Source organism: Takifugu rubripes, chromosome 12, assembly GCF_901000725.2.
Source record: "Takifugu rubripes chromosome 12, fTakRub1.2, whole genome shotgun sequence".
Taxonomy (NCBI): Eukaryota; Metazoa; Chordata; class Actinopteri; order Tetraodontiformes; family Tetraodontidae; genus Takifugu; species Takifugu rubripes.
In genome coordinates, this window is record NC_042296.1 from 1,212,120 (window position 1) to 1,226,031 (window position 13,912).

Genomic DNA, 13,912 nt, shown 5'->3' on the forward strand with positions numbered 1-13,912 from the left:
TGCATCTCCCACTTTGTAAAATACTGCACTTGTAGATTTATTTCATCTTGGCCGATCAGGGAAGCTAATTTCACTACCTGATTAATTACCACTCATCAACAGGCCACTATGGTGGAAACTGGATAAACTGAGGGTTAAAACACCAAGCCGGTCGTCTTCCTGGGAGATCCTGCCCGCAGGCAGCCGTCTGCTTTAATTACATATATTAATGTCTTCTACACAGCTGAAAAACAGACTCAAATAAATAATTACACTGTGGGGAACAATATCTGAATGTCCAGATAAAAACCTGATCCGGTAGTTCAAACTTACAAATGGGTTATAAATAAAAACCTGTACAGAAACATAAACGTGTTGTTGCTCTTTTTTATTATTGGCAAGGAAATACAAAGTACAAACTAGGTCTTTTGACCTATATTTAAGCGGTAGCGCCAGAACAGCAGCCACAACACATCAATGCAATGCTTAGTATTAACTCACCTTTGACAATAAATAGTTAAATGGTTATCGGTGGTTAAGGATTAAAAATAAACGTGTAAAAGGATACGATTTCTATTGGTGTGATGTGATTGATTAGATGAAACCATCAAACGCAAATACAGAAGAAAAATATCAGACTCGTGTGAGATGTCACATAAAACCTATAATTTATTAATTTCAGTCATGTATTTGACATAATAAAACATAGTTTTAGAAAAGACGTGTAACTTCATCAGAGGTTTGAGAAGGACACGACAGGGACGTATTGCTTTTAGTTGCCTATATTTCCATTTACAACTGATAAATGTCAACATACCAAATTAGGGCATTGATTTACACAAAATATTATAATATTACAAAGCCTATGTCTCCTCTTGCAATGTGAACTTCTTGTTTATTTGTTTTAACATGCAAACAATTTTTGAACATTAAAGAAATGAACAAACTCTACATAACACTCCATAAAACACATAAAATGCATTTCTGTTGTGGTTCCTGCTCTTCTGCTTCCCCCTAGTGGTCACAGATAGAACAACAAACGTCTTCACGTTGCCGACGCAGCTTTTCTTTCTTTTAAATGCGCTTCCTTTGCTAAACCTCAGAATGTGAAACATGAACAATGCCACTTTAGAAAATACATAAATAACCAATATATTACAATAAATAACTAGTACAGCACGTTTAGTCTTCTCTATGAAAAACAATTTGAAGAGGTGTTTGTGCATTATGTACATGTTAAGAGTAAAGAATGGCCACCAAGAAACCGTCCTGTCACACTAATGCTGGCTCTGAGCTATACAATTTTGCAATCAAAGAATTCCTGACTGAATGAGAGGAAATAACACTGTTTGAAAGTTTGAACCTAAAGTCAAGAGTGTAACACGCTGCAGAAAATTTAGGGCTAAATAAATTTGTATAAAACAGCTTTTTAACTCATGCTGACAGCATGTTAATAAGAGATTTGGAGTATTTTTGCATTTTGGATCAAGATCTGCTCCTCTGTTCGATTGCAATGCTCAACACTTGAACCAAGACTATAATAGTTTTTCATCCATAGACCAAAGTCTCGGATAAACTGGGAATCAAAGTGGATCAACACGGGTATCCACGTCAGCATTAGCATGAAGGGTTGGTGACCACAGCAGGTTGGAGTTTCTACCAGACAGACGGTTAAAGCTGATGAAAGCACAAGAGGTTTGTGTAAAAGTGAATCTCTACAGGGCGGCTCTCAAAGGCCATATGTTGAAATGGCACCAACTTTGAAAAAAAAATCTTTTTATACAGTATTGCACTTTACCCTCAGTGTTTTAATCTCCATATAAAGACATGCGCCATAAGAGCTCAATGTCTTTGGATTTTTTTTTCATCTCATCAAAAATGCACAAAACAGAAAAAGGGATGTCAGAAAAGAAGAACCTCCCCAGCCCCGTTTTCAGCCTGTAAGATGAGGGTGGTGTGTGGTTCTAAATCTAAAGGATGTGGTTCTAGTCTTGGTGTGCACGTTTCCTCGCCCCTCATGTTGGATTTTCCAATTGATCTTTCTTTCTTAGCATTGCATTTCTTTTCTGGTGTCTCCAGACTGAGACAGATTTGGAGTTACATCAGCCGACATGCTCCGATTTGACTAACCAATACACTTTGGAGCCTTGGTGACAGGAAAATGGTGAAATTTGACAGGTCAGTTGAAGGGCAGATATTCTCGGCATAAATGAAATGAATAGACAACTGAAACGTGTAAAAAGAAAACAGTCAATTCAGATTGGAAGTACTTCCATGATTCTGTTTTCCTTCTTTCTTTTGATTTCACAATAGTTAAACAAATCTATTTCAGAACGAGATTTTCATTTGAATCCACAAGGACGAATCGGCGCTGAATGAACGTGTTAAAAAAGCAATCCATTAAAGATGAGATTTTGCATGATCTAGCTAACAGACTTCAAAAAGGAAGAAAATCATTGTAGTGAGATAGTGTTTCCATAGCAACCCAGTGTGTGGGGATACCATCAGAGATGGGCTGTGGAACGTCAGAAAACGTCTTTGTGAGGAGTCAGACCTGTTCTACGTGATCAAAGACCTCTTTCATAGTAATCTCGGATTCCTCCACAAAGCCGCGAGACTGCGCACGACGTTTGGCACTGAAAAACTGCGTAGGTCCATTTTCCATACAGTTTCAAAGGTTTGTGTGATGTGTTCACACATAAAACACTGTCGAGGAGACTGCACGAGTGTCCAGATGAACTCCGGCACGTTCTGAACATACTCTTTTAAACAATGCGTTCAGTCAGTAAAAAAAAATAAATAAAATTCACTGTTAACAAAAAAAAGAGTAGCTACTGGCCTTTTCTGCTGCAGCATGATCACCATAAAAAGCTTCAGAGGGTACACCGAAACACCTACGGCATGTATACCAGATACACACATGATGAGGCAGGGATGTGAAATGGAATGGTAAGGGATGACTAATGAGGGAGGAATAAACCCTCGAAAGACTGGTAGGTGTATCCCAAATGAAGAACAGGTCTTCAGTAGTTGTTGACCTTTGAGTGGGTAGACGGTGCCAAAAAAATGGCAATCAGCTGGAGAGCAGGCCATAAACCAAAAACTCATCATAAAAACATAGGTGTGTTCAGTTCCTTAGCTACTTTACAAAATACTTACAGCCTCTTCAACTCCCAATTTGGCAAGTCCTCTTTTAATGTAGAATTTCTTCCAAAGCAGAAATGTTTGTTTAAATGTTTCCGTGTGGTATTTTCAGAACATTTGGCACCTTACAATCCAGTGGGCGCCTCTGCTGGTACGGTGATCTTGTAGCAAATGTGTGACGTTTTCCTCTGAGTCCTCTGTGACACGCACCGATGGTGCGTTCATGCGCGCGGCTCCAGTTTGTGCGACAGTTCGAAAAGCGTCTGCTGATTGTCAATAATGTGCAGGTATTGAACGCTCCCCCTCACCTCTGCACTGTCGACCCCGATCACCTCATTGCCTGGGAGGACACACACAGCACATAAGTCACAGACCAACGTCTGAACGGGAATAGGGAAAAAAAAAAACTGTCTCGAAATGGTTGCTTGGAAACTGACCAAGTATGGCTGCAATATACACGCTCGCCTGTAGATGGCAGTATACGCCTCAATATTTATTACAGGCGTTCCTGATTTGATTTTGAGACTTCAGTCACAACAGAAATCACCCAGAAGCACAAAGACTCACCTGGCTGGTCACTTTGGCAGTGGCGAATCATTCTCACGGCATCTGCAATCATATGCTGTGGGTTCAAATGAAAAAAAGATCAGGCATCAGACGGGCGAGATTCAACATGCAGGATTTACAGCTCCACAGTAGTAAATTAAAACCAGACGTGCTTTATTTATAATGATTTTAAAGATCCAATGGCCAACCAGTAAATGATGTATACAAATTATTTCTAATTCCTTTGAATCAGGTTTGATTATCTCCCTTCTAGAAAGGCGCTCAAAGAATCTGCCATTTAATACTCTACTACAACAACTACACCAATCAGCTCATGAACGTTGTGTTCATTATGCACGCAACTGCACATCTGCTCCATTATTGCCAGTAATCCAACGGGATCCACACCTCATTGAGCAAGAAACAAACCTAGCAATGTGCACTTTATGAGACAGGGTAAATCACTGGCAAATCATTCGTAAACAAAGACCGAGCTCACTGATTCAACTCACCAACTTCTCAAAGTTGACCAGGTTATCATGGAAGGTCTTGTTCCCTTCATGGATGAAGGTGATATCTAAGAAAAGAAAACACGCTTGTGTTAACGAAGGATTCTGCAAATAGAATAGTCCAAGCATGCGGATGTGCGTGTGACCTTTCAGGAGAAGGGGCATGAAAGGAATCTTGGGAGGTTTCATTTTCTTGAAGGCTTCCCTATAGGCTTTGTGGTTCAGAGAGGGATCCTGAAGACACAGTTGGAGACGTTAAACAACATTAAAATGGGAGCATTTCTTTCAAAATGTGTGCATGTATCTGCACATCTGTTGAGTCTCACCGTAATGAGCTCCAGCTCCGAGAAAAGCTTCTTGAACTTCCCTGGACATTTCTGGGGATGTTGGGAGAAGGGAGAGAGAGAGAGATCTGGTGAGGAGTTTTGTCTTTTTTTAAATTGGGGACAGATTGACGTAGACGCACGCACACACACTCACCTCCCAGGTCTGGTTGAGTCGGCTGACAGCCGCCGTGTTGAGACCCATGATGATGGCGAATGCAGAGTTCAAATTTCTCTGAGCTTTACAACTACGGATACAACATTTCATCACAGCACGTCCTGCAAAGACGTCTTGGGTTTTTGTTTTTTCATAAGGTGCGTGGTCTTACTGAGCAGCGATCTTGATGAACTTCTTGAGCAGCTGCACTCTCTTGTTGAGCGATACGCACATGAGCACCTCAGACATGACCCACTGTTGGACCTCATTGCAGCGCTGGAGGAGGACAGAGAGCGCTGCTGTGTGACCCGCGCCAGGAGGATGGCTGAGTGTATAGTACGCCAGTTCCTGCTGCATATGGAGAGAGAAGAAAAAAGAGCCCTTTATGCCTTTTTATGCTTTTTGGATCCAAACCCTACTTTTCTAACCAACCCTGCAAAGCTTAGGTGTGTGTGTGTGTGCACGTGTGTCTCTGTACACCTCATGGATGGATTTGAAGAGCGTCCAGTCCAGGTGTGTGAGAGCAGCTGCCACGTCCCAGGTGTTGATACCCAGGAGTCGTACAGGCCTCCTGCTTAGCTCAGTGCTGTCTGATAAAGGAGGCTAGAAACAAAAGAAACATTCTGTTAGCTTATCGAGGAAAAATTCTGATTAAATGACAACGACAAGAGCATCTGACTGAGGTTTGGTTTGCAAAAATGTTGTCATTTAAACACAAAACAAATCTGTCACAAATGTGGACCATGTATGAACCCAATAACAATGCTAATTATATATGAATATGCACAACTGGTTGAAGGTTTAAAGCAGGCTGGTCAGAAATACTGACTGTAGATTTATATTACAAACTAAAAGATATCACTGCTCCAATATTTGTCCATTTTCACAGCAGCACCCTGCCCCGTCTCCCTGGGCTGGACTGGTCCGAGCATATATGGCAGACTTACAATGCCTCGGCCACTGCTAATATTCGAGAGGAATATCTATTTTCATACCTGGTGAAGCCAGACGGATGCTCCAGAGGAAAACACCAATATCAAAGACAGCAAATGCCAAAATTATCATAAGAGATACAAGAGGTGCGCTTTGGATTTGGGAGCAACATCTGCGGCCTCGGCCTAAATCAATGCATTTGAAAAGAGGAGCATTGTTTTTTTACAGAGCATACCAAGATCTCAGTGACATCCCTGCGACAGGCCACAAGCTTTCCCTGTGGGGTCAGGGACTCTGAGTACACACAGTCACTGGGCTGCAGCAATCGCCGTTCTACAGGGACAAATGTGGGAAGAAAAAAAAGGGTAAAAATTAAGTCAACGGGGCAGCGATGCAGAAAGGCAGGAAAACCCTTCTGTGCAAAGTAAATATTGTCAGGAGAAAAGGTGAAAATCTCTGTTGACGTGTATCATACAAGCATTTCTCTGCATGTACCTCCAGTATTTGACATCACAGCAAGCACCATCTCCTCTTCTGCTCTGTCCAGTTTCAGGCTCACAATCCTCAGCAACTCGTGGGCCTCCAAGGAGGGGTGTGTGTGGACACTCAGGTAGGAGTCGGCGCTCACATACACGCAACAGATAACTGGAGGATGAAAATCAGATGGAAAATGTTCAGCAAAAAGCAAAAAATGGCTAAAGCAACGCCACTGTAGCCACTGTGTTGGCATTTTGAGCTCATTTTTGTTTGCAAGTCGAGATAAAATTTCCATCTGCACTCTCGAAACACAGTTGTGTGTAATTTCATACAGAGCGTCGACTATTATGTATTTGAGAGAAGATTGTCTCACCCTCTCTGGTATCAGCCGCTGGACTCCGCAGCGACACACAGTTTTCCTTTAAGCTCAACTGCTGGTACATTTGCTTACCCTATAGAAGAGAAAGAGTTACAATTTTGTGTTCTGCATATTGTTTAGTTGTTCTTCAGAACCACCATCATCAGCGAAGTCATCGTGTCCTCTCATCCATCCAGCTCACCTTTTGGTTCGGAGGACAATCATCCACAGTGCTACAAAGCAGACGAAACAACAGTGAGAACAGACAAAAAGGAACATCATATTACAAGTTCTTCCATGGGGCTAAAAAAAACTCTTACTGTCTACGGCGCAGAAGTTTCTGGAACTCCTTTAGATCTTTCTCCAGTGTGGGGAACTCACAAAGATCTTCTAATACGCATCTATAAAGTGTCTGGAAAAAGAAAAGATAAAACACTGCAGCAATTTCCAATTTTAAAATGTCTTCTTTGCCAGCTAGACAGAGCAGAGTTTTAAGAGTTTTCACCGGAATCGCCTCGACTGGACAATGATAATAATCATCAAGACTTGTGGATATTAATTGCCAAGCGTATAAGTGCGTAGCCCTCTGGAAACATTATTGTTCCATACCAAAACAGACTTCACAATTCATTAGTGAAAATCAAAGGTAAAATATGCTGTGTCATATTTTAATTACCTTTACATAACATCAGACAAACCATATACATGGTGTAACGAGGCATGCACTAGTGTGTGTTTAGATGTGTGTGTGACTTGCAAGCATCCTCACACCCACAAACACACACATCGCGCTAGTGCATGACGCCGTCACTGACCCGCCATACCCCATCCCAATTATCCTCCTCCTGTTACTAGGCAACCATCACCTGGGTTACACACTCTATATGAGATTATACCCATGCAAACCCTCGCACTTCGGTTGCCACGACAACCCAGCACTGCGCAATGGGTTTGTGCTGCCGAGTGTGTGCGTGCGTGTCCTTGTTGTGGGTGTGCACAAGTGGGACTTTGTTTGTCTGTCATCTCCTTCAATTTTTTTAGTGGGTTATCACAAGTAAAGTTGCAGCAGAAAGAACGCACAGGCATGCATTTAAAGAGCCGTGGATGTAAGGATCTATATATTGAGGAAAGTACATAATGTTACATCATATACAACAGTTCTTGCAGATAAATGCAAAATGACAGATTCAATTTCAACCCAGTCGCACACTTGAGGGGATGACAGGCTAATGAGTTACTCCCAAAAGTGGATGATTCAGTATTCTTCGATGAAATATGAATTTGTTCCATTTAAACTTGTAGATTTTGGCCCTCCTCCCTGTCTGAGCCCTCGAGGAATGTGTGTTTTTAATGTGCGTGTGTGTGTGCATCTGCAAATTATACTACACTTGTTTTGTATAATTGTTCTCTTGAACTGCAACAAGTGTTAGCTCAATCTAACAACAAATAATTTCATATAAGTGATCACAGCCAGATGATGTAAAATCCACACAAAATATATCTTTAAAGTGCCAGTGTTTTGGTTTTCTTCCTATCTTCTTTAGACAGAAGAAAGATCCTTCTGGGTAAAGATTAAACACATTTCTATAAAAAAGATCAGGGAAGATTTACAGAGCTCTTCTGCTCTATTCACAAAGGGCTTTTTATCCTGCTATGCAGAGCTCAGGGGAAGGTAAGCCACATTTAAATGAAGATAAAGAGGAAAATAAAAACAAATGAGTAATCCTACACAGAAATAGAGGCTCACTAAGCAATTCAATTAGAAGAAACAGATCTGTGTACCTTCATAAAGCTCCTGACGTGCTCCTCTTCCTTCAAGAAGTCCTTATAGAGCCTGCTCCAGTGGGAGACGAGCTGGAGTACCTTTCGCTTCCTGAAGAGGGCGTCTTTGCCCTCCTCTTGGCCCCTGCAGCGAGTGCTGCTGTAGGTGTGAGTGGTCAAGGAGATGATCTTTAAAACACTTCAGAAGATTTTTTGCTATTATTTGAGCCATAGAAATTGTAAAATGTATCTTCTCTAATGAAAAAGTTGTCAAATCAAGTTTCAAATGGAGGCTATTTCAAAGAACCAGCAACCAATGTAAGCCTGCCTGCATCACCGTTCCTTTGTGTTGACGCAAGCCTCAAAGCTCCAGCTTATCAAGAAGTACATAGTACAAACATTTGCTTTAATTGTGTGGGAAAATAACTGGATAATAATAACAACTTAAAACAAAAGAACAGGGAGGATGAATTCTCAAAATCTATAAACAGTCAAACCCGAAATTCTGATTGTGGGTTTTTCAGTAAGGATATTGCCCCAGTAAAGCCTGACAGAGGTCATGCGTCGTCATGAACACCAAGTATGTCAACAGGAAGTCGTCCAGCAGCATTTCTAAAACGCACACAGACACAAAACACCAAAACGTTATTGGTCACATATGTTATTCATGTTGTGGTCATACATACAGATAGGTCACCTGCAATGTAAACAATGTCTAGCTTGTGCCCGCAGACCTGCTATTATGGCTCCAAAATGTCCTTCAGGAAGGGACATTTCGTAATTATTTCTCACTAATTTCTGTTAAATAAGAATTCAGAGAGGATCCTCGAGAACTGGTTACTAAAAAAAACGTTATTTCTATTTTGTAATTACTGAAAAACAGATCATGCATGTTCTGTCTCCCGGCTTATATCCTGAAAAATTAATAATCATTAGAGACTATAGAAGCTCAGCAGGTGCTTAATGAGTAAAATCCGAACAGAAACAACCCTTGTGGCAGATGGGTAATGAGTCGCTGTTGGTGGTTCGAAGGAGCTGTGGTGTCTGTGTGTGTGTGTGTGTGTGTGTGTGTGTGTGCGCGTGGTGTCAAAGTCTTTCTCTGAGAAAACATGTGACCCAAATATGGCTCTGTCAGGCAGAGAGCAATGAAATCAATTATGGAAGACTCAGCAGAGGCAGCAGCATCTATATTTGATCAACAGTCTCTTTCTTTGGAAATAAAAATGCAACTTTTCTCAAGAAATATTTTTAGATCGGTCTGATTGGACTTTCCAATATTTGCCCAGCTCTTCTCATTCCTCATGTTCATCTCCTTAGCCGGCCCCTCTTCTGCTTCCTCCTTCACTCCACTACGCTCCTCTTCTCTGAATTTTTCATTTTCTCCTTCCTGGCAGTTACGATTCCTCCCGCGACGCCTCTCCCCCTACGCTCGCCTTCGCTAAGCTCGCTGTGATGATAAACATTCATTTTCCTCGTCAACATATGCCCTCTGCGTTTGCCTGCTGGCATGCACAAAGTCAAGTGCCAGCAGTCGCAGCGCCGCACACACACACCCATGCAAACATGCACGACAACACCCTGATGAATAACCCATTCACCACTGACCTTGGAGACTTTATCTCTAGTGAGCAAGGCAGGAAAGGGGAGAAAATATGTGTGTTGAACTAATTGTGTTAATATGCTACTGCACGCTTTGGTGTGCGCGTACGTGGGAAGGGTTGGTGCGCTCTATCTCTCACTGAAAGAGTGTCTGAGCGTGTTCAAGCCTGTTCAACATCCTGCACAGCCAAGTCCACTAAAACGGCACACTGATGCTCAGCAACGCCCCAGAGGGATTCCACAAGCACACGCAGAAAATAAAAAAGTACATTTAGGGATAAAAATGCTCATCTGCATCCCTGCATTTTGCTTTGCTTCTGCGGCCGCAATAAAGTCTAGCTCTTCTCCTCCGAGCAGCGAAATATCAGGTGGTCTTTTTGCACAAAGAGCATCTCAGTTCTCTCTGTCACTCTCCGTCTCCTGCATTCATCCCTCCGTCTTTCTTTATTTGCTTCCTGCAATTCAGTGGTGGTGCCCTGTGGACTTGTGGGGACTAGTGGTGCTGAGGACTTGATGCATAAAGATGCCTTGTCCCTTCGGCAGCAGCGTAAGAAAGTCGTCTCAGTGGCCATTTAATTTGAGAGTGTCACATTCCAGAGACTTTGATCTGAACCCTGCATTTTTAAGTACAATCTGCAGCCTAAGAAAAGTAGCCCTGTCCCTTCCAGTGGGACCAACGCAACCCATAATGCCACAACATTGGCGTCACACACTCCTCGTACTCTCAAAAGAACACATACCAAATAATAGAAACATCAAATGTCAAAATTTAGCTCTGCCCTCATTATTATAATTAAGAGTTTTGCTCTTTAAAAGTTATATTTCCCTATTTGCATGCTTTTGCAAAATATCAGAGACAGACAGAAATCAGCCCAGGTGACCTGCATTCAGAGCATGAATTAAATGAAAAAAGAGAATAACGAGCATGCTCAAAGAACCATGGGAGTGACTGGGACAGGACTTCAGCACAAATATTAAAAATTCACGCTTAAATGACACAAATGAAAGCAGCTTGACCCCAACAGACCTCACCGGCTGACTTCAACACCACAAGGAAAGGGTTTCATGTGAATTCATCGGAGCGTTTCACTCTTTCGCTGCTCCTCGTGCAGACAATGCAATGGCCTTAGGGAACATGTGGTGCGAAGCAGACTGGCTCACGTAGCCACAGAAACACGTGTGTCTAGTGATCACAGGAAAGTTTGAACCATGTAGAAAACAAAAGAGACTGACAAAAGGTCCAGGCTGGGCTGTGTTGTGACTTGTCAGAATGCTTGAAATTGAATTCTTCAGAAGGAATGAGAGGGTGGGAGCTGGTTTTGAACATTAGACACAACATCTTAACAGCTTTAATGTTTTATTTAACTTTTAAACATTTTATTCCCTTCCCTATAGACACTTTCATCACAAGTCTTTTAATAATGAGCATTAGTGATTGTAACTCACCACTCTCTCTGCTCTCTGGTGCCCCTCTTTGGTCATCCAAGCGCAGGTCACTCAGCAGATGCTCCAAGATCTTCAGCGGCGTCCCGGACACCACGACGTACCTGTGAGGTGAAGAGGCGCGACGGTCTTTCTCAGTAGAGCAGGAGGGCCAAGAGCAATTACATTCATTTAGAATTCCCTTGTCCCTCCCTTCCTCCACGTCCTCATCGATGTAGCGAAAATAAGGGACATCGAATGTGCAGACTTCTGAACTGCTGACGCCTTCCTCGCTGTCGCTGCCCTGACCCTCACCGTCTTCCTCTACTTCTGCAAGTGTAGCCCTGCTGGTCATCTTCATATCGAAACACCTTGCCAAGACAAGCACTCATTAGAAGCGTGCTTGCTTAGCTCCAGAAACCAAAACTATGTCTCCTTCGGGAGCAGGCGATGAGTACTAACCGTAAGAGGAACCGCAGAGCACTGTAAATACACATACTCAACCTGCCTGTCTGACACGCCCTGCTATGTGCCTCAGGTCTTAAATACACAAATAGATCTATGACAAGTGAAACGCACAAACATCCATGCAGGAGTTAATAGCAACAAAATCATTAGTAGGAGGGTAGTAAAAGATTCTTTGTATCATCATCGTTGTTTTCCTTAAAGCTTTGTGATCAGGCATGTAGAAATACACACAGTTTAGAATACTATCTTTGTGAGGACTTCCATGGACATAGTACATTTCCCTCCTTACCCTACACCCAACTATCAAAACTAAACCCCTAATCCTGACCTTAACGTGAAACATGACATGAGAGGGGGAAGTGGGTTTTGGGTTGCCACTGTAGCTTTGGAGGAGGGCTGACCTTTTGTCACAATCATCTTCTCTGGACCCTCCCCCGGACGACGTGGGTGACGGCCTATCTGATGGCGATGTCACCGAAGACTTGACCCTCTGCAACACCAGCACATCCCGTCCTCTCTCCTTCAGACAGACTCTGCCCAAAGCCTCCTGAGAAAAAAACAGAGACAGCCTGTCAGAAGGTAAAACAAGGTCAAAATAATCTGCCATAAACTGATGCTCACACTCAAAGTAAGCGAAAGAAGTTTACATGTTTGTCCTCCATAGTCAAAGTCAGCCTCTAATCACGTGTCCAAACATCAACGATCAAGTTGGCAACATCAAACTGGGCAATATTGCGCTTCGTATGTTGAAGAGAAACCTTTATTTAAACTAAATAACAAAGGGGATAACAAGTGATATGGCAGACGCTTAAAGTTATCCCAGGCTTCAAAAGGTAACTCGATCCCCGACTCTGGAACATGAGTGCAAGCATCAGCGGTGAATTGCAAAGGTGACATAGCTCCAGATGGACAAAGGAGAACAATAAGAATCAGCCCGTGGAGAGGAGAGAGAAGGCGAGCGGGATGGGGGGGATCAAAGGCAGAAGACAGGAGCAGGAGGAGAGATAAAGAAGCCGCGTCTCTCCTCCAGCTGCTCGCTGCATTTGGAGTCAGCCGCAGGGATCAAAAGAAACTTAAGAGTCTTTAAGGGTGCAAAGGTGCATGTAGGAAAACACACATCATATAATACAAACGAAAAACAGATTAAACCAATGACTTGGACCTGGGTTTCTAAAGTGTCAATAGTCCAATAATCAGCTGCATATTCCTTAGAAAATAGAAATGTAATGTAAAGTGTTGCAGAGATCAATGTATAAAGTTAAGAGTCAATGTATAAAGTTGAAGAAACTTCTGGCTAGTGCAACTTCTAGTGGGTCATTTGTGTTTCATTATGTAACATGCTAAAATGTAATGTCTTGAGGGACTTGTGAGACAGAGATTACTACATCTGTTAAACAGGGAAGTGATGGTTGATTTAAATAGATCTGACATTATATGCCATTAATTACAGTTTGGGCTGGAATCCAAACCGCACCCAGAAGCCCAAATATATTGTCAAGATAACGAGATTGGTGGTAAAGAGGACGGGAGAGACGTGCCTTTAAAAACTGCATCTGAAAACAAGAATCTTAAAGTCATCCCAGCTTTTTCGGGAAATCCCATAAACAATAATAAAGCATAAATGGAGCGATTATGCAAGTGATCTGACATCTTAAAGACAACAAAGAAACAAAGGAGGGAATGTGCTGTGTTTCTGATGCAGTAGCAACTGTTGATCTTTCCAATAACACGCTTGCGAGCTTTACACGGATGCCAAGAAAAACAAAAGCGAGCCATGAGTTGAGGGAGAGGCACGCATACACACAAGAGCGAGCGCACAACAAACGCAAAACCCTGAACATTCCCTGCGCATGTGCGGTGGGACTGTGCACGCAAATCTGCACACAAATATAAACAGTGGCACACAAGAACAACAATAATGTAGCCTGAGAAAGAATGTAAAGCTTGAAGAACAAACATAAATTATGTCCAATATGGATGGAAAAGGGGACTGAAAGTTATGTAACACACACACCCCCACACCCAGAGACAGAGGGCAAGAGACCATGAAAAACATTCAGTGGAAGTCAGTGGTGAAACTCATATTTTACCACATTTTTATATGGAAGTGGACTTTGGCATCAACTCAGAATCCAGTAATAAAAGCAATTTCATTAGATCTTTCTTTTGCTCTCAGACATACATGAAAATGGTGTTTATGTAATACTGTGTAAGGGCGTCTAGCACATTATCCAGC

The 13,912-nt window shown here is 42.3% G+C and overlaps 1 protein-coding gene across 1 annotated transcript in view; it reads right to left on the reverse strand.

Annotated features, from left to right (window-relative positions):
- Window positions 1-624: 624 nt before the first annotated feature.
- The window catches only part of rapgef5a (Rap guanine nucleotide exchange factor (GEF) 5a), a 31,794-nt gene continuing 18,506 nt past the window's right edge, over window positions 625-13,912 (reverse strand). The window contains exons 10-26 of the mRNA XM_011608865.2: window positions 12,078-12,223; window positions 11,233-11,333; window positions 8,721-8,799; window positions 8,209-8,353; window positions 6,747-6,838; window positions 6,629-6,659; window positions 6,442-6,520; window positions 6,087-6,236; window positions 5,827-5,924; window positions 5,139-5,261; window positions 4,831-5,009; window positions 4,659-4,749; window positions 4,505-4,555; window positions 4,325-4,412; window positions 4,182-4,246; window positions 3,691-3,745; window positions 625-3,463 (exon numbers count right to left, since the gene is read on the reverse strand). Coding sequence (XP_011607167.2) covers window positions 3,345-3,463; window positions 3,691-3,745; window positions 4,182-4,246; window positions 4,325-4,412; window positions 4,505-4,555; window positions 4,659-4,749; window positions 4,831-5,009; window positions 5,139-5,261; window positions 5,827-5,924; window positions 6,087-6,236; window positions 6,442-6,520; window positions 6,629-6,659; window positions 6,747-6,838; window positions 8,209-8,353; window positions 8,721-8,799; window positions 11,233-11,333; window positions 12,078-12,223 — 1,692 coding nt within the window. The 3' untranslated portion in view covers window positions 625-3,344. The remainder of the gene's footprint in view (window positions 3,464-3,690; window positions 3,746-4,181; window positions 4,247-4,324; window positions 4,413-4,504; window positions 4,556-4,658; window positions 4,750-4,830; window positions 5,010-5,138; window positions 5,262-5,826; window positions 5,925-6,086; window positions 6,237-6,441; window positions 6,521-6,628; window positions 6,660-6,746; window positions 6,839-8,208; window positions 8,354-8,720; window positions 8,800-11,232; window positions 11,334-12,077; window positions 12,224-13,912) is intronic.